At 39.2% G+C, this 21,045-nt stretch overlaps 1 protein-coding gene and 1 pseudogene across 1 annotated transcript in view; both read left to right on the forward strand.

Moving 5' to 3' along the window:
* The first annotated feature begins 2,656 nt into the window (after window positions 1–2,656).
* LOC105546758 lies at window positions 2,657–3,514 on the forward strand (annotated as a pseudogene).
* A 9,901-nt stretch (window positions 3,515–13,415) lies between these two features.
* Window positions 13,416–21,045, forward strand: part of EXO1 (exonuclease 1) — a 62,593-nt gene continuing 54,963 nt past the window's right edge. Inside the window, exons 1-2 of the mRNA XM_011990034.1 lie at window positions 13,416–13,458; window positions 19,750–20,274. Of these exons, the coding sequence (XP_011845424.1) occupies window positions 13,416–13,458; window positions 19,750–20,274 (568 nt within the window). The remainder of the gene's footprint in view (window positions 13,459–19,749; window positions 20,275–21,045) is intronic.

Raw genomic sequence — 21,045 nt, forward strand, 5'->3', positions numbered from 1 at the left:
CAATGTAGGTGCCATCATTGAAAAGATTTAACAGATGTTAATATCCATAATGTTCATGTTCATTGTATGTATTTGACTCTTAACTAGGTTTTCTAATTTTCCTTTTTAAGGTAGTCTAGATATTAATCTCTTGGGTTTCTTTTAAGTGCAGGGGTCCAAGTACAAGTTTGTTACACAGGTAAACTTGTGTCATGGAGATCTGTCGTACAGATTATTTCATCACCCTGCTAATTTTCTTAATAACCACCAAGAGCTCGCTGTTCTTTTTTTCTGATAATCTCTCTCTCTCTCTTTCCCCTCTCTTCCTCACCCCCAACCCTGACTATTTTAATATATACCCAACCTTTACTCTGATTCCAAATGTTTATTCTATAAATAATGGTTCTAGGTACAACAAAGATAACTTTTGCAACTTTACTCTTAGTATATTCTTACTTCTTAAAAATGAAGACAGAAAAAGTTTTAAATGCTATTATTATCACACGATGTGACTGTAATACCTGGAAATCCCAAGAGAAGTAACTCAAAAGCATTATAAATAAGAAAAAAATTCAGTAAACTGGCTAGGTACAAAGTTAGTGTAAAATATAGTAGTAGCTTTCCAATACACAAAGAACAATCAAATAATAGATATAATGTAATAAAAGATGTATATAACAGTGACTAAAATATTCTTAGGAATATACTTAACAATAAACATGCAAGATCTGTATTACATAATTTTAATCCTGTATAAAATGTTCAAATCTGCATTTTTTTTTTTAATTTAAAAGGTAAAGTGAGAGGCCGGATATGGTGGCTCATGCCTATAATCCCAGCACTTTGGGAGGCTGAATCGAGTGAATCACCTGAGGTCAGGTGTTCAAGACCAGCCTGGTCGATATGGTGAAACCCCATCTCTACTAAAAATACAAAATTTAGCCACGCATGGTGGCACAGGCCTGTAGTCCCAGCTACTCAGAGGCTAAGGCAAGAGAATCACTTGAACCCAGGAGGCAGAGGTTACAGTGAGCTGAGATCGTGTCACTGCACTTCAGACAACAGAGCAAGACTCCGTCTCAAAATAAAATAAAATAAAATAAAATAAAATAAAATTGAACAGAGATAAACAAGACTTAAATAGAACTCAATTTGGTTTTGACTCAGGAGTCTTAGTATTATTATATAATGACAAACATCCTCCCTAAACTAATATATACATTTCAAGTGATCAATAAAAATAACAACAAACCTTTAAATATAAGCTGTGTTAAAGTTCATATGAGAATAATAATAATAATATTTATGTTTTTCAGAACAAAAAAATTCTAAAAAAGAAGGTACTAGTCCTTTCAGAAAGTTAAACATATTACAAAGCAATAGTAGCCAGAATGTCTAGTGTATCAATAGATATAAAGACCAATCAACAGGCCGGACACAGTGGCTCACACCTGTAATCCCAGCACTTTGGGATGCCTATGCAGGCAGATCACCTGAGGCCAGGGGTTCAAGACCAGCCTGGCCAACTAAAAATACAAAAAAATTAGCTGGGCATGGTGTCACGTGTCTGTAATCCCAGCTACTGGGAAGTGCTGAGGCAGGAGGATTACTTGAGCCCAGGAGGCTGAAGTTGCAAGAAGCACGATCTTCGTGCAACTGCATACTGGCCTGGGCAACAGTGAGACTCCATTGCCAAAAAAAAAAAAAAAACTAACAAAAGAGTCTAGACCGACATACATGCATACAGGAAGGCAGATTATGAGAAATGGCCCCTTTGAATCAATGGGAAAGATGAACTGTCAAAACCTAAATTGGATATTATTGAGGAACCGTCTGGAGAAAGAAAATAATTCTAGATATCAACTTCATTTCTTACATTAAAATGAATTTTAGCTGCATCAAAGATTTAAAAGTAAAATAAAAATTGGCTACTTAAAACTTTTAAATTCCTGCTAATAAACTCAGGAAAATAATTTTTGTACCACATAAAACAGACAATGGGCTAATTTCTATGTTACATAAGGATCTACAAATACTTTTTGTAAGTTTTACAATCAAAATAGGTAAACAGAAAAATGGGCAAAAGCACGATAATCCACTCACAAAAAATACAAATAGTTTTAAAATAGAAAGATGTCAAACTTTTACCCACAATAGGAGAAATGCAAATTAAAACCACAAGATTCTTTTTTTTTTTTTCTCCCATCAGATTGGAAAAGAACAAAATATTTGATTAAAAGCAATCTTGGGGAGAATGTGGTGGGAAAGGCATTCCCCATGGGAATACAGACTGGTACTATCCCAGGGAAGGGCCATTTTGGCAGTATCTGTACACATTAAAATGTTCATGCCAGACCAGGTGCGGTGCCTCATGCCTGTAATCCCAGCACTTTGGGAGGCCAAGGCAGGCAGATCACCTGAGGTCGGGAGTTCAAGACCAGCCTGGCCAAGATGGTGAAACCCCATCTCTACAGAAAATACAAAAATTAGCTGGGCATGGTGGCGGGCACCTGTAATCCCAGTTACTCAGGAGGCTGAGGCAGGAGAATCACTTGGAGGGAGAGGTTGCAGTGAGCCAATATCATGCCATTGCACTCCAGCCTGGGCAACAAGAGCAAAACTCCGTTTCATGAAAACAAAAACAAAAACAAAAAAACTCTCTTTCCCATCTTTCAAGATGGCAGGTGAAAAAGTTGAAAGCCGGATACCCAGGAGAAGAAACCCGAAGCCAAGAAGGCTGATGCTGGTGGCAAGGAGAGAAAGGGTCACCTCAAGGCTAAAAAGCCTAAGAAGGGGAAGCCCCATTGCAGTGCAATCCTGTCCTTGTCAGAGGAATTGGCTGGTATTCCCGACCTGCCGTGTATTCCAGAAAGACCATGTACAAGAGGAAGTACTCAGCCGCTAAATCCAAGGTTGAAAAGAAAAAGAAGGAGAAGGTTCTTGCAACTGTTACAAAACCGGTTGGTGGTGACAAGAACGGTGGTACCCGGGTGGTTAAACTTCACAAAATGCCTAGATATTATCCTACTAAAGATGTGCCTGGAAAGCTGCTGAGCCACGGCAACAAACCCTTCAGTCAGCACGTGAGAAAACTGCGAGCCAGCACTGCCCCCAGGACCATTCTGACCCTCCTCAATGGAGGCCGCTGGGGCAAGGCGGTGGTTTTCCTGAGGCAGCTGGCTAGTGGCTTGTTACTTGTGACTGGACCTCTGGCCCTCAATCGAGTTCCTCTATGAAGAAAACACCAGAAATTTGTCATTGCCACCTCAACCAAAATGGATATCAGCAACGTAAAAGTCCCCGAACATCTTACTGATGCTTACTTCAAAAAGCAGCTGCGGAAGCCCAGACCAGGAAGGTGAGATCTTTCACACAGAAAGAGAAATAGAAGATTACAGGGCAGTGCAAGATCGATCAGAAAGCTGCGGACTCACACATTTTACGAAAAATCAAAGCTATTCCTTAGCTCCAGGGCTACCTGCGACCTGTGTTTGCTCTGACGAATGGAATTTATCCTCACAAATTGGCGTTCTAAATGCCTTAAGAACCTAATTAAATAGCTGACTACAAAAAAACAAAAACAAACAAAACAAACAAAAACAAACAAACAAACAAACAAACGCTCATACCTTTGACCTATCAATTTCTCTTCTAGGTTTCCATTCCTAAATCATATTTCCACAAAGAAAATAGAAGTTCACAGAAAATCACTGGATTATTGTTTTTATAGCCAAGGACTGAAAATAATCTAAACGTCTTTCAGTAGGAGACTAGACAAGTCAACTATGATACTGTCCTCTGGCGGAATACTTTGTAACTTAGAACAAAGCACACCTCCTTCTGACCTAACCGACCTGAGTTGAAGAGCAAATCATGTGATGTTAAGTGCTTATTGGTGATGGTTGTGGCATCTTTAGGCAAGATGTGGAACAATTTGTATGGCATATTAGCAGTTTTGTAAAAAAAAAAAAAATCAGACATACCGATGGCAAGAAAGTGGCAATGACAGTTAACTGTGGATGGTGACACTGGTAGATCAGGGAATGGGAATGGGTTTAGGAGAGCAGAGTGCTTTCCAATGAAACCCCTTCGTTGTGTGTGCATTTTCTATCTTGTGCACATACTTCTTATAAATGAACACAAATTTAATTCATTAAAAGTTAAATAACTAAACTTTGTGAAATAACATATGGTATTTTTTAGTCCATCCTTGTAAATGTGACCTTCCTCTTGTACGTACTCAGTTGTTATAGGTATTAAATCAAAAGCCAGCAGAAAACATATTCATTTGGAAGTTCTTTATCATATAACTTGGCGTGTCTGAGATGAGTTGCCATTTGATTTTTCAAAATTGTACCTTGTATTCAATACAAACGTAAATCTTTTATGCATTTATTTCGATTGATGTAAAAATAACTTCTTTTTATAGCATCGGCTTTCATATTTGATATGACGTAGCTGCCCTACTTATGAAAGGGCACCCAGAAGCCAAGATCCCTGCTGGCAGATGCACCTTTGTAATCATAATAATAGTACCTTGCTTTTTAGAGTGTGTTGCATGTGGACTATCATTTGAGCTTGATCATTTTTTTCCAGGACTAAATTATAAGCACCTCTGTCTATATGGAAAGAACTGTTTTTCACCGTTCTTTATGTTTTCATAGATAAGAGAATTCCATTCTTGGTACTGGTCCGCCCTTCCTCTTTCCCTCCTTCCTTCTTTCCCTGCTTCTCTTCATCCCTCCCTCTGCAGATGTGTCTGCTTTTGAGTGATAAACATGATTTTAAGAATAAGCCTCAGAGAGGAATCACTTTTCAGTGTCTGCTTATAAGCCAGCTTGGTTCTTATACAGGGTTATTTCCTACAGATCACCTCATTGGAATTAAAACAATGGATTTTTTTTTCAGTTTGGGAATTGTTTTCCACCCAGTTATCTGTGCAGGAACCCTACAGAATGGGAGGCAGGTTAGCCCCATCTCCTGGTTTTTCAGAGCATAGAGGAAAAGGGAGAAAAAGCCATTATTGTTTGCTGTTTCTTGTCACCTACTTTTTTTTTTTTTTTTTTTTGTCACCCAGGCTGGAGTGCAGCAGTGCAATCTCGGCTCACTGCAGCCTCTGCCTCCCAGGTTCAAGTGATTCTTCTGCCTCAGCCTCCCAAGTAGCTGGGACTATAGGCGCCCACCACCACGCCTGGCTAAGTGTTTGTATTTTTAGTAGAGACAGGGTTTCACCATGTTGGCCAGGATGGTCTCGATCTCTTGACCTCGTGATCCATCTGCCTTGGCCTCCCAAAGTGTTGGGATTACAGGCATGAGCCACTGCGCCCAGCTTCTTGTCACCTACTTCTTATTTAATGACACTAAATGTGTATTTTGAGTAGAAGTTGGACCTTTTTTATTTCTATTTTAGTTTTCTCTTTCTTCTAAGTTAAATTTTTAAAATATTTGAAACTGTTTTATTTGGATTTTCTGCTTTCATTTTTTTCCCCACTAAAAACAGCTTTGAATCCTCTTTATATAACTTGTTGCCTTTGAAAATAGCCTTTTCTTTTTGTGCAGATTCTTCTTTCTATATCATTTCTAGACATCTAATTTAAATAGAAATTAGTTATTTTCTGTAAGGCTTTATTTCAGCCACTTTCTTCCCATTCAGAGAGCAAAAAAATAGGAGATTTAGGAAGGCATGCCAGTTTCTTTCAAGCAAGTGTTGGCCTCTAGTGGATCAAAAGTGCAACACACACTTTCTGTCTACTTGGGCATTCCGTGAAGAACTCTGTATTTTGGGAAAACAATAAAACAGGTTGCTACTACTGAAGAAAAAAAAAAGGAAAATATACTTCCTTTTGCCAAATAGCATAAATTCATAGATACAATGACAAAGTAGCATTAACAGAATTTGCTACCTGATAAATTTAAAACTTAGAAGTGTAAAAATACATCATAAATAAAATTCTGAGTCAAATAACAACCTGGAAAATACTTCTAATAAATATGACCTACAGATAGCAAAATACTTTTAATATTAAGAGTTTTTACAGATCAACAAACTATAAGAATGGATAAGCTTTCGCATGGTTTCCACTTATAAGACCAACTTACAAAAGTCATAGCATTTCTCTGTAGCAGCAATAATCAACTAGAAAACTTTAAAAGGAGATACAATCTACAGAAATAAAACAATAAAATATATGGGGACTAACCGAACCAGAATATACAACATCTCTGGGGTGGGGGAAGCTTCTAAATGCCAATAAAGGACACAGATGAGTGTATAAATATATGGTTTAAAACAGGCTGATTTAATTATCCAAGATGTCAAAGTTTTTCGAGTTAGACTTAATTCGCCTAAATAGAATTCAATCTCATTCAAACTTCCAGTTTTCTTTTAGATAAACTAAAATAAATGTATTCTAAAATTTACCTGGAAGAATAAATGTCCACAAATAGGTCAACCCTTTAAAAAGAAGAGTATAAAAACAGGATGTGTCCTGTCAGATACTAAGACATAGAACAATGTCAATAATAAAAAGTATGAATTTTGAAGAACAAATAACTAGACCAATGAAACAGAAGACAGAGTTCAGAAACAGATCCATACACTCATGGGAACTTATATGTAATAAAAATAGCACCACTAATCAATGGAGAAAAGACATAGATTTTAAAACAGACAATGTTGGTGAAACTTATTCATGTATGGAAAAAATAAAACTAGATTTCTACCTAACACCAAATAACAAAGGTGAACTTCAACAGACTGAAAATCTAAATGTAAAAGGGAAGAAACTATAAAAAATTAATGGAAGGTAACATAACAGAATATACTGGTGATCTAGGGTTGGAAAAGACTTCTTAAACAAAATTTGCAAAGCACAAATCATAAGGGTAACAATAAATGTATTTACCTCAAACTTGGAGACTTCTATACAATAGAGGAATAATGGGCAAATTTAGCAGACACCTGACAGAACAGGAGAAGACATCTCAAGGTCTACAATTGATCTGCATCTAATATCTAGAATAGTTTTCTCCAATGGAGCTTTCTACAATAAAGAAAATGTTCCAAATCTACACAGTCCAATATAGTCGCCACTAACCACATGTGGCTATTGAGCACTAAATTAAAATAAGAAGTAGAATTAAATGTAATACACAGTACCATTTGATTTATATAAATTGAAAACGCCAAGTTTACAATAACACACATTTAATAAGAATTCATATAACTGAAAGAGTATTCATTGAACACACTAGGAAGCTTGCATATGTGTGTCTGTGGGGCAGAGGGAGAGGAAAATGGGAATCAGGAATCAGGATAAAAGGGAATGATGCTAATAATTTCCATGAAAAGAGGAGTATCATTTAACTCAATCCTCTGTAGCTGAGGTCTAACAAAAATGAAAAGAAGGAAAAGCCTTAAGAATCTAGTAGGGAAAAAAAATGAACAGAATAGAAAGAATTAACATACAAAATATATGTAAATAAGAAAAAAACACATGAGAGTCAATGTTTAATTTCTTATTATCCAAAGAAATAAAACGGAAAAGAAGAGTGAATAACATTTTCACCCATGATATAGAGAAATAAAATTAGTAAAAATATCGTTCATTTTGGGGAGAATTTTCAAAGAAGCAGGCGTAAGAGCTGGTATTTAAATTGACAATCCCTTCCTGGAGGGCAATCTGTCAGTATATATCAAGAACATTAAGATAAAAACAAAGCTTTTAACTCTGCAATTCCTCTACAAGGAATTAATCCTAAGTAGATTATTGGATAAGAAAATAAAGATATAAATATGCCCACCATTAACAATAAAAGATAAATATAAGCCAAACACCCAATGATAGGTGCAGAGTTAAATCATTATGATTCATTCATAATGAAAGAATATATAATAGGACATGTTCAAAGAAAATGTACTGCACAGGAAAACACTCATGAAATACTGACATATGAGAAAACACGCAACATTTTATTTATATCTATTATAAAGCCAAGTTTATTTTTTAAATATGCATACACACACAGGCATTAAAAACAGCAGTGCCGGGAAATACAGAAGATGTTAATAGTAGTTATTTCTGGATATAACAGTAGTATTACTGGAGATTTTTGTTTTCTTCTCGATATATTTCTGTATTTTCCTGTGGTCACTACCAAAAAATATGTGTTTCTATTACTAGAAGATACACATTGATTTAGGAGGCATGGAGGCATCTTAACTTGCAGTAAGTGGGTAATTCGAGAAAGAAGGATGTGACATTTAGTCTAAGCACAGATACTACCTAAGGGTGACAAAGTAAGTCCTAGCATCAGTAGGAGCCAGCCCTTTACAAAATACACAGGACAAAAGAAAGGTGGGCAGGACCCGTGGTCCATGAGGACTCCCACTGCAACAGCCAGATCCTTCAATGGGGCTGCAACATGCCAGCAAAACCTAAGCCACAGATGGTCTGCGTTCTGCTCATGTTCACTCTCAAAACGTCACCTAAACTGAGGATTTTTTGATGAATAGAGCCAGTGCCCTTTTCAAGAATAAAGGTGCTTTATATATAACTACAATTTCTACCCCAAACAAGATTTCTAGGTAGTTCTGATCATTTCTAGGAAGTTGTATAGTGGCATTTCACCAGTATGAGTTACAGACACCTGAAGGTTACCTGAACGTTTGAAAAAGTCATTATAATAGTTGCAGAGTTATTGAAGATCGGCTTATAAAGATAAAATGGCAATGAGATTAAGGGACTTATATCTGAGCTACCCAAGCCCAGAAATGCTTTTGCCAAAAAGAATTTACAGAATTTCACACTGCCTTACAGGAATTTTGATATGAAAAATCTAAGTTCATGCCTAAGGGAGACAGATACACAGTGGAATGTAGTGCGTTCACTGTGACTAAGATATTTCTTGACCCAAGCCTCTGTAACTGATGATCTGGTCTCCAGTGAGCAGAAATATCTCAGCCTAGAGAGACCAGCTATAGGTGGTGTGTGTAGAAAAGAAATACAATTCCTAAACAACTCTCAATGAGCTCAAATTTTCATTTTGGAAGAGTAATTGGGTTTATCAGTAGTAGTGGACAAAGGTCCAACCAACAAGGATACTGGACATCATAAAGGTACTCATAAAAAGATAGTGAAGGCCAGGCGTGGTGGCTCAGGTCTGTAATCCCAGCACTTTGGGAGGCCGAGATGGGAGGATCACTTGAGGCCAGGAGTTCGGTACTAACCTGGTCAACATAGCCAGTACTCCATCCTTTTTAATTTTTGACACTCTCTCTCTCTCTCTCTCTCTCTCTCTCTCTCTATATATATATATATATATATATATATATATATATATAAAATACTGAGCATATCTTAGATGGAAAAGGGAGATTCCACAAACTAGGGGAGGGAACACAGCAAGGAAGACCAGAGGGCATCAGCGTGAGAATAAGTCAGCTACCCGTCCTTGTCTTGTGATAAAACTTGATCATAAAAAATTAGTAGAATAAATGAGATTTGCTTCTAGTTTCATTTTAAAAAAGAAAAAAAAAATCAACAGAATAGAAATTAAAAATACATATCACTTTCTTATAGACTGAGACACAAAGATTTATGAAAACTTACATATTTTATAAAATTACATATTTTTTTTAGTTTATGAAAACAAAGCAGAATAAAAGTGAGCTCTATCACAACCTGGTAAGATTTTTTTAAAGTTACATGAAACCAATGTTTAGAAAACAAATGTTTATTAATATAGGGAGATGATTCATAATGAAACAGCTCAAACAAGCAGAAGAATGTTGCTCAAAGTTCAGAGGAAAAGACAGCGGGAACTTGAGAGCTATGAGTCCCTCTGTTTGCAAATCTGGAGCAAAATGGCACCCTTAGATACCCTGACTGCCCACAAAGCTGGAGGCCCAGGACCTGTAAAGCAAGATCACGTCCAGTGACATTTAGTTTCATTGAGTAAGACCTACTTAATCCTTGTAATCACTCACTCTGTAGCTGTCTAATAAACACTATCCATGTACCGGGCCCTTTGCAAGGTTTAACAAGATCACTGTTTCCCAGTGCTCTGCTGCTGGAATTTGCCACAAGTGTAAGAAAGGTGTTTTTAGGGTGTGAAGAAAACCTTTCCCAACGCCCGCTTCCATACTGGGTCTCCCCTCCTGCCGAAGCAGACTTAATCGTTTTCACAGTACTATGTTCCCATTTCTGTTGTGGCACCCTTTTATTTCATAGTAAGCTGTTTGGTGCTTTGGGTCTATCTCCCCTCTAGGCTGAGCTCCTCAGGCACAAGGACAATATTCATCCTTGTATTTGTAGACCTCAGGGGGCGTCTTGCACATTGCAAGCACTCTGTAACCATTTGGCAATATTCAGCTCTGCCTATAGGTCTGTGGCTCTTCGAGCCTCAGTTTCCTGATGAATGAAGTGGATCTGACAATACCTCCTGCTTCACAGAGTTGTAATGAGAATCAAGCAAGAGTCCTGTGGCAGCCCTTGGCACAGGCAGGTACTTGTGGTGACACAGGTCTTCTGGGCATTCAGCCCTTCCTCTCCTGGTAAAAGCACTTTGTTTTCTTTTGGGAAATCCCCTTTTGACCATTCTTAGGCCATGTGGTTTCAGTGTCCTGAAGTCTACCTGCCCCTCCCCCAGCCTGCTTTCCAGGGTTGAGTGTGTGCAAAGCCAGGTCACTTACGACCAGTGAACATTTGCTCAGGGCCTTCTGCTGAAACAATTGGGAAAAGGTTCTCTGGAGTCACTGAGTAACTTAGATATTAAGCTTTGAGCTGCAAATTTGCCCCCATAAATAGCCTGCCTGTGAACACTCTAAGGTTTCCTAAGATGCCGTTAATTACAAGATAAACCATTATTTTCTACACTACTAACAATAAAGAAATGTAAGAAGAAATTGTATATTGCATTTTGATTTCAGACATGTGAAAAAGAAAAGGAAAACATGCATTTTTAAATTGATGAGATATGGCAAAACCAGCACAGAAGAAAAAGAGATGAAGAGTCGCCAGTCCTAACAATATCGTTTGATCCCTCAAGTCCATCTGAGCCTAAATTCTTGAGTTATTCCTGAACTTTTCAGCAACAAGAGAGTGTATTTGTTTGTTAGGGCTGCTAACAACCACAAACTGACTGGTGTAAACAATCAGAATGTATTGCTTCATAGTTCTGGAGGCTAGAAGTCCCAGATCAAGGTGCAGGGTTTGCTTCTCCTGAGGGCTGTGAGGAAGGGATCTGTTCAAGGCTTCTCTCCCCGGCTTGTAAATGGTTGTCTTCTCCCTGTGTTATCTCACAGCTTCCCTCCATGTGCATCTTTGCCCAAATTTTTCCTTCTCATAGAAACATCAGTCGGATTGGATTAGCTCCTCACCCCCAACCCTCCAATAATGACCTTATTTTAACTTGATTACCTCTGCAAAGACCCTATCTCCAAATAAGGTCACATTCTGAGGTACTGGGTTTGTTATATAGCCTACAATAGAGGGAATGCATTCCCTTTATACAAAAACCAAGTTGAGGTGGGTTTCTGTCATTGGCCACCAAGACTTCTGCTCAGTAAAATTTAATTTCCTTCCCTTAGGTAACTAAAAGTTCTTTAAAATCCCAGCAAGTTTTCAGAAATGAATGATAACATGCATGAGCAAAATTTTAATTTAATCAGTTTCGTTCCTTCTGAGTCATTCCTGAGGGAGACCAGAGGTTCAGGACGAGACACTGCAGGACCAGACCCAGGCTCTAATTTTGATTCTTCCATTACAAATGAAGTTGGCCAAATCAATTACAAAAAAGAACAGCAATTTCATTTTAAAGGAAAGTAGTATGAGATTGTGAAGAGGACATTAATCTAAGGATGAAAATATCTCCTTTAGATAAAAGGTTCTGACTCTACCACTTGTTCTGTGATATTAGGTGAGCCACTGAATGATCCAGGCCTCGTCTTCTGACGACCAAATGGAAATGCATGTGAAAGCTCTTGACAAACTATACATTGCTGTCCATGAGTACGCTTTGGAGTTTTTTTCTCACTTCACTATTGAGTGTCACAACCCAGACACTAGACTCTATACAATTTAAATAGATTATCTCATTTAATCTTCACGATCTTATGAAGCAGTTCAATTAGGTCTATTGTTTCTCCCAGTTTTCAAAGAAGGAAAATGGAAAATAACTTATTTATTTTCGTTTTATTCTGTTGATCAAATTATTGGGTCAATGTGCAGTGGCTCACTTAGATTAGTGCGGTCTGGGTTTAAGTTGTTTCAGAGGTTGCATTATGCTCCGAGGTCACCCCAAATGAAGAGATGGGGAACTTTTTCTAACGTCAGCAAATTAACAGCTAATACATTACACAGCCCAGATTTGAATTCAAGCAAGGTAGGCTAGAGATTAAGCTCTTAACTGAGCTGGTATATAAGGGATAATGGAAGCTATCTATGGAGATATACTGATAGATGTATATATAGAGATACAAAAGAACAATGGAAAAACTGGCCACAGATGTTTGTTAAAAATACTTCTTAGATTTTAAATTATGGAATTAAAGCATGTGTTTTTCCTCTGCTTCTGAAAATAGAACTGCTGGCTAAGTAAGTCCCCCGGAGGCTGAAAGACCAGTAAGTGGACAGAAATTCATTACTCTTTGATTCTGAGACCAGCTGCTTCATGCAGAATCTGGCACTTACCACACAAGGACCACTCTTAGCTTTATAATCAATGTGACGCCTTTGTTTAGCTGAGCCTCTCCATCTTGTATTTCTTCTCACTAAGCATTCTGTTGCTGGTTGTTTTTCTCACTGTGTTGATGTATTGATGTCTGTTTCATTGTTCCAGATTATATTTCACTGAGTTTTCAATAGAAATGTCCCTTTTTGCTACCTAGTGAGTGGGTGTCCTTCAGCAGCTTACCACTTTGGAACTATTATTCTGATATCCCATTGCAAGTCACAGTTTGTCATTAAAGTCAAAAGAGCAATATCCATTTCACACCTATGACTAAGTCCCAAGTTCACCAAGAAAGTGGATAGTATTCTCTGAACGTTTTGTATTTTTAATTTTTTTAAAAAACAAAAGCAAAAAGTTGAAGCATGGAGATAAACGAATTCACTTGGGCCATGAGAAAGTCGTGGTAACACTGAAAATCGTGAGAGGCAAGTGCGGCTCCAACAGTAAGAAGAGGAGCTTCCTCGGTCTGAACCACTGGGCCCAGGATGTATGATTTATTGAAGATCTCATACAAGAATGAAGAATTAGCCTGGCCGTGATTGCAGAGGCCCTCTCCCGCTCATTCACCTTGAGCTCACCTGGGAGTAGCTTTGAAGGCCAAGGTCAGAAAAATGTATCGTTGGATCTAAACATTCTCAGTTAGGATTGTGCCTATTGTCTTTTTGATTCCACAATTCCATAACAGCCTGCTACCATCTGGAACTATGTATTCCTCCTCCTCCTCTGTGAATCTTCGCTATTCACTGGGTACATTCTTCCCACTATGTGTCACAGTGAGGAATACAGCCATTTGGAGTCAGACAGACACCAGCCTGAATCACATTTGAATCACATCACATAAAAGCTTTAGGTCTATGACACTATTACCTGCTTCTCTCTGCTTCCGTTTTTTTCTTCTGTAAATGAGGGGAGCAATAGTTATCTTCCAGAGCTATTATGAGGATTACATGAGGTAGCACATGCAAAACACCGTAGATTCTAAAAAAAAGTTGTTCCTTCTCTCTCTTTTTCCCAAATCATCCAAAGGGGATTTAGTCAACTGGTAACTTTGAAAATGTTAACATAATGTCTATCTCTCCACAGATAAATGCATATGCTAACCATCCAAAAGTAAGTTAAAAGCACAGATTCCACAGCCAAACTACATAGGGTTCAGATCCCTTTGTACTTCAGTTGTCTCACTTGTAAAATGGGGATAACAAACGTGCCATCCTCATAGTATTGTTACGAGTGGTAAATAAATTAAGGATGTAAACATATACAACTAACCTGAAAAATACTAGTTGTTCCCTAAATATTATAATTCAAGACTCTAATGGTAACACTTATTATTTAGACAGATACGTAATGTCAATGCTAATATATCAATCACTTCCAAGAGAGCTTTGCCAAAGACCTATGCCAGTTTCCCTAAAATGTATATTTTTGGAGCCAGAGATAATATTTTTCAGAAGTGTCATTCTGCGTAAACGCTTTTCGTAGTTTTTGTGGTGAAGGACAAAAACAGAGGCTATTTAAAATCATTTTCCCTCTGCAGTAGGGAATGAGGACGGCATTTATTCTTTCCGCATTCTCCGTCCTAGATTACCCCAATAATACTCATCCTGATAACTTTGGAGTTGTTTAATTTCACTATAAAACAGCTCTGAAAATAGCTATATTGCCCAAACGTCTAAGTTCTAAAAACATCAGTGTCTATTTTAGATCTAGGCTGTTAGCAAATTTCAATATTCATTTGTCGATTCAACCAGAGTTTACTGGAGTTTACTATGTGCCAGACAATGTTATAGAAGATAGGCAAAAATTCCTGCCCTTATAGAGCTTTCATTATAGTGAGGTGAGAGGTGTTCGATAAACAGATAACCAGAATATGTAATTTGTCCAATTATGGTATGTATCATGGAGAAAAATAAATCAGCGAAAGGAAAATTAGGTATCCTAAAGTAGAGATAGGAATTGCAATTCTAAATAGCATAATTGAAGAATATCTCACTGAGAAGAAACCTATCTGTATGACTGAGAGAAGTAAAGGACCAAGCTATGGGGCTATCTGTTGGAAGAGCATTCTAGGAAGAAGGAACAGTGTATGCAAAGCCCTAGAGGTGGGAGTGTACCTGGCATATTCAAGGAATGGCACACAGGCTGGATGGCTAGAGTGGGCAAGAGCAAGAAGAGTGGGAGTGGAAGTCACATGCACATGAAGTTACAAGAATGTTCATAGAAGCAGTAGTAATAGACAGAATCTTGAAACCACTCCGATATCTATCAATAGTAGAATGAATAAATTATAATGTACTTATATAATGGAATTCCACATTGAAATGCAAACAAAAAACAAACTATAGGTGCTCTCGATAATACAGATGAATCTCACAAACATGATGTTGAGTAAAAGAGGCCAAATGCTGAAGGATAAAAACTGCATCATTTCTTTTACATAAATTTCACAAACAAGGCAACACTTGCAGTAATAAGGCAGATTAGTAGTTAGGACAGAGATATGTGATTAGAAATGAGCTACAAAGTGTCTTCTGGGAGGGACCGAGTGGAGGTAATATATGTTCATTTTGTGATAATTTGCTTAGGAGGTAATATATGTTCATTTTGTGATAATTTGCTTAGGAGTTATGCCTTCCATATGTCTGTTTTACATATATAATATAATGTAATAGTAATATAATATTACTATTTATAATAGTAAATGGAGGAATTTGAGATAGCAAGTACAGGCATTTTTTTCAAAAAGTTTTACTGTAATGGGAGCAGAGAAATGAGGTGAAAGTCGAAGGACTATTTTAAAGATGGGAGAAATGACTGTTTCGGAAGGTTCACTTACTCATATTTACCACTGTTGCAAAACACCTGTTCCATTGTTTACTTAAAGGTTTTCAACTTAAATTTACTTAAAAAGCAAATTTCATGTTAACATTGTGTCACCTGCCATAATAGAAATAACTGTAAAAATACAATGCACACAAGAGTCATTCGATTGAAATAATTTAAAAAAAATAAACATAATTGAATGCAAATCAAAATCAATCAAACTGAGCTACAAAAATGAGTGCCTAAAGATAAGTTACTTAAACAGAAAAACAGAGCTGTTGATGATCAGTCAGAAAAAAAAGGATATTCTGTTCTATGTTTATGTAATACTCACCAGCACTGTGCACAGTTCCTTCATCATCTTAACCTCTGCACTGCATACATACTGTTTTGAACACCTATCCATATTCATTTCAACAGAGCAAAAGAAAAACCTAGTCACACGTGAGGTGACAAGAGGATGCTGACTTGCCCAGCACTTGAGGTTGTCCCCCGTTCCCATGTCTCTGATTTGGAGGGAAGTTGAGCTTTAGAAAAAGCCTTCTCATGCTGCTGACTAAAAAGAATCCCCACTCCTATGTCCGTTTTTAGAAATAACTGGTGTATGCGTGTGTGTGTGTGTGTGTGTGTGCGCGCGCGTGTGTGTGTGTGTCTGTCTGTCTGTCTGTCTGTGGTGGGGAAGGTGCTGCTCAGCTGTGGTTCTAGCAACCCTGCCTGAAATCAGGCAAAGGCAGGAGGCCATCAGAGGGCACCTGCAACTGTCACTAGGCCCCAACTCATTGTCTATGTTCCATACTTTAGAAAACACTGACCTATAACAATGGAGACGATATTTTCCAAATTAAAAATCAGGCAACCTGATATTTCAACAAGATACAGTATTTAAACATAAGAGCTGGCGGGGCGCGCTGGCTCACACCTGTAATCCCAGCACTCCGGGAGGCCGAGGCGGGCAGATCACCTGAGGTCAGGAGTTCGAGACCAGTCTGACCAACATGGAGAAACCCCGTCTCTACTTAAAATACAAAATTAGCCGGGCGTGGTGGCGCATGCCTGTAATCCCAGCTACTCGGGAGACTGAGGCAGGAGAATCACTTGAACCCAGGAGGCAGAGGTTGCAGTGAGCTGAGATCACACCATCATACTCCAGCCTGGGCAACAAAAGCAAAACTCTGTCTAAAAAAAAAATTTTAAAAATAAAGAAAAGAGCAGCAAAATTGACAAATGGGATTTAATTAAACTAAAGAGCTTCTGCACAGCAAAAGAAACTACCATCAGAGTGAACAGGCAACCTACAGAATGGGAGAAAATTTTTGCAATCTACTCATCTGACAAAGGGCTAATATCCAGAACCTACAAAGAACTCAAACAAATTTACAAGAAAAAAACAAACAACCCCATCAAAAAGTGGGCAAAGGATATGAACAGACACTTCTCAAAAGAAGACATTCATACAGCCAACAGACACATGAAAAAATGCTCATCATCACTCGCCATCAGAGAAATGCAAATCAAAACCACAATGAGATACCATCTCACACCAGTTAGAATGGCAATCATTAAAAAGTCAGGAAACAACAGGTGCTGGAGAGGATGTGGAGAAATAGGAACACTTTTACACTGTTGATGGGACTGTAAACTAGTTCGACCATTGTGGAAGACAGTGTGGCGATTCCTCAAGGATCTAGAACTAGAAATATCATTTGACCCAGCTATCCCATTACTGGGTATATACCCAAAGGATTATAAATCATGCTGCTATAAAGACACACGCACATGTATGTTTACTGAGGCACTCTTCACAATAGCAAAGACTTGGAATCAACCCAAATGTCCATCAATGACAGACTGAATTAAGAAAATGTGGTACATATACACCATGGAATACTATGCAGCCATAAAAAAGGATGAGTTCATGTCCTTTGTAGGGACATGGATGCAGCTGGAAACCATCATTCTCAGCAAACTATTGCAAGAACAGAAAACCAAATACCGCATGTTCTCACTCATAGGTGGGAACTGAACAATGAGATCACTTGGACACAGGAAGGGGAACATCACACATCAGGGCCTATTGTGGGGAGGGGGAGGCGGGAGGGATAGCATTAGGAGATATACCTAATGTAAATGATGAGTTAATGGGTGCAGCACACCAACATGGCACATGTATACATATGTAACAAACCTGTACGTTGTGCATATGTACCCTAGAACTTAAAGTATAATAATAATAATAATAACAACAATAAAAAGAAAAAATATATATGAGGTCCATAATTAACAGAATAACTCACAATAAAAGAAATACTAATTGACATTAAAAAAAAAAAAGTAAGAGCAGCCCAGAAAACCCATAATAATAGCACCATACCTAGGACACTCATGTATTACTCCATACATTTGAAATGTTTAAAATCAACACTAATGCTACTTGGATGTGAAAATTCATAGACATAATCCCTGCCCTCGAAGTAAGGTTGCCAGACAAAATTACAGAATGCCCAGATAAATTTAAGTTTCAGATAAATGGGGACTTCTTGTAGTGTATGTCTCAAATATTGCATTAGATATATTAAAATTTATCTGCTGTTCATCTGAAATTCAAATTTCTGGGTGTCCTACATTATTATTTGCTAAATCTGGCAACCCTACCTCAAAAGGTTTTCAGGCTATTGAAGGGCAAAGGCAATTCAAACACAGCAAGAGTATGAGAAGCGTCAGGGCAAAAGAGCCATCACAGACCGCGTGTGCATATCAAACAAATATCCACCTTAGGGAAGACATTTGGAAACTGGTAACATTGGAACTGAGTCTTAAGCTGGAAACGTATGGGATACACCATTTATTTCAGCATTTAACAACATGCCATCACGATTTGTGACTTAACTGTTTGATAAACATGTGTTTTGTCTACAGAACTAGACCTTCAGTTCCTTGGAGACACAAGTCATCTCTTTATGTCCCCCATGCCACCTGGAACTGACAGGCACACTTAAGGCAGTAGGAAATTACTGCACACATTGATGCAAATGGTTTTGTCCTCCCAAAGAGTAAAAATATTCTGTTAGTGAAACGTATTGTAACTAGCGTTTCTTTTTCAATTTTAGTCTTTGAACACTGCAGCAAAGAATCCAGTTTGAAACCTTGGGAGTCAAATTCATAGTAAATACAAGAACCGTTCACAGAGCAGCAAACTCTCATGTTAGTTTTATGACAGATTCAGTGACACTGGAATGGACACCTTTTTGATTCTGGGGTTCCTTCCTAAGACCCCCATGTGTGACATATTCATGGCTGGATTCTAGATACTGAAGCAGTTACTACAGCTGGTTAGTCCAATGATTATAAATAAGAAGGCTTTTCTACAAACACACGCTGCCCACATTGAAGTTCCTCTTTAATCTACTGCAGTTTGAAACTGTCCCCCACTTTCCCCAAGAGTCCACTCCAAGCTAGTTTAGGGTGAGTCTACCACAGCCTTTGGAAGAGGGAGGGAAGATAACTTTTCTCATCTCTCCTAGTCCCAGCTCTAAAGACCAGAACCAGGGAGGAAGCAACACTACTCTTCCAAACACATTCCCCAAACGTCGCACCTCTTCAACAATTTTAGTAACAAATTTAAGGCATCATAGATGCCTTAAAAATTGGCATGATAGACGTTACATTGATCATGAAAAGACTTTAAAAGAAGGGAGAAAGATGTAAAGAAGGTAATCAAATGGGGAGCATTTTTTAACAATGTGCTCACTTCTTCCCCTTCAATACCTTGAATTGAGTCTGAATTATCACTCCTATTGATCTCTGAGCCCAGAACATTACTTTGTGGTCTGGCCTCAGGTTTCTTCCAATTTTTCAAATCACAATATTCCTAAGAGGGCAGCGACGAGGTCTGGGGTATTATGAGGACTGGAAACCTAGCCACAAGTGACCATGAAAGTCCAAAATGCCTTTAAAGTCTTTGTCTCTAAGGCCCATTTTCAAGGTCTTGTTATATAGTTAATTTTCCCCCGACTTATGTCAAAAATAAACGAGGCTGTGTTCTAGGTAAAATGGTAGGGACAGATTTTAATCACTACTACTACTGCAATGGGGAAAAGAGCCCAGCGTGAACTGAATTCAATTGCGATTTGTACAGAGGCGACCGGGCGTTTTAAAGAGAATGAAGGAATTAGGATGGGACTCATGACGCCAAGGGGGACTGAGCAACTTTTCCAGGTGTGAAAAACCTCAACACAAACGCGCGACGGCGCTCTATCAACGTCAGCCTCCCGAACCGGGGCTGTACCCAGGAGAGAACTACAACGCCCAGCAGCCCCGACGGGCGTAAACACTCCCAACTTCCGGGGCGTTGCTCACCATCGGCCAGCAGCGCCAGTGCCACTCGGTCCCTCAAGAAGCCGCAGGGGTTCGGGCCGGCAGCAGAAGCTGGAGTCGTAAGGCAGTGGGCCGCTGTCTGCCCAGCGAGACGGAGGGCTCAGGACGCGACCCTATCTGTTGGAAGCCGCAGGAGGCGGAGCCGGGTTGCGGGGTACGCGTTGACGTCACATCCGCTGGGCGGGGCCGCAAGGAACCCGCGCAAATTGAAAGGTCAGCCTTTCGCGCGCGGTGTAGCCAGGTTGCCCGTGTTGTGCGTCGCTGGCCGTGGGTGCTTTGGCCACAGTGAGTTAGGGGCGTCGGGGCGGGTTTCTCCAACCCCAATCGGCTCCGTTCAAGGGGAGGAGGAGAGTCCCTTCTTGGAAGGTGAGAGGAGCGGGCTGTGCGGAGGCTAATGGGTGGGTTCCCTTGGGGGTCGACCTGCGCGTCACCTCCGACCCTCCTCTCGGGATTCGGGATCTTCCAGGAGGGGAAGGAGAGAGTCTGGTGTGATCTTCCCATCCCGACAGCAGAGCCCTTAGCCTGAGCGGAGTGTGTGTTGTTTTGTTCCGAGGGGACGTCCGGCCACGAGAGGTCTGCAATTCAGTGAATGGAGGGAGAGAGAGAGCAGACGATTCCGGGCTGGAGCAGGCGCCGGGGTTGCCAGACTTCTCTCATTTTCCCGCAGAAGCTGGCAGTCCGGGTTTTACATGCAGTCTCTGCACCTTTAAATGTTGACAAGTACATTTTCCCATAATGTTGTGCAGACCTAAGGAAACGTGTCGTCTGGAATGGGCTTGGGGGCCACGCCTGCACATCTCCGCGAGACCGAGGGATAAAGTGAAGATGGGGCTGTTATTACCGCGAGTGCCACATGCGATCTCTTTGAGATATGTACTCCGTCATTCTTACTGTTGCACGCAGCCATTCTTACTACGCTAAAGAAGAAATACTTATTCGAGGATATTTGCCTGGCCCCGAAGAAAGTTATGTAAATTTCATGAACTATTATATCCGTTTTCCTCGGAGTGAGAGAAAACTCTCTTTGGATAGCATCTGAGAGGTAAGAGACTTTTTCTGAAACTGTGGCTTGAGGACCACCTGCATCCAGATTAGCTGCTTTGTTTAAAATTTATTCACAGGCTGGGCGCGGTGGCT

Source organism: Mandrillus leucophaeus, unplaced genomic scaffold (genome assembly GCF_000951045.1).
Source record: "Mandrillus leucophaeus isolate KB7577 unplaced genomic scaffold, Mleu.le_1.0 Scaffold367, whole genome shotgun sequence".
Lineage (NCBI taxonomy): Eukaryota > Metazoa > Chordata > Mammalia > Primates > Cercopithecidae > Mandrillus > Mandrillus leucophaeus.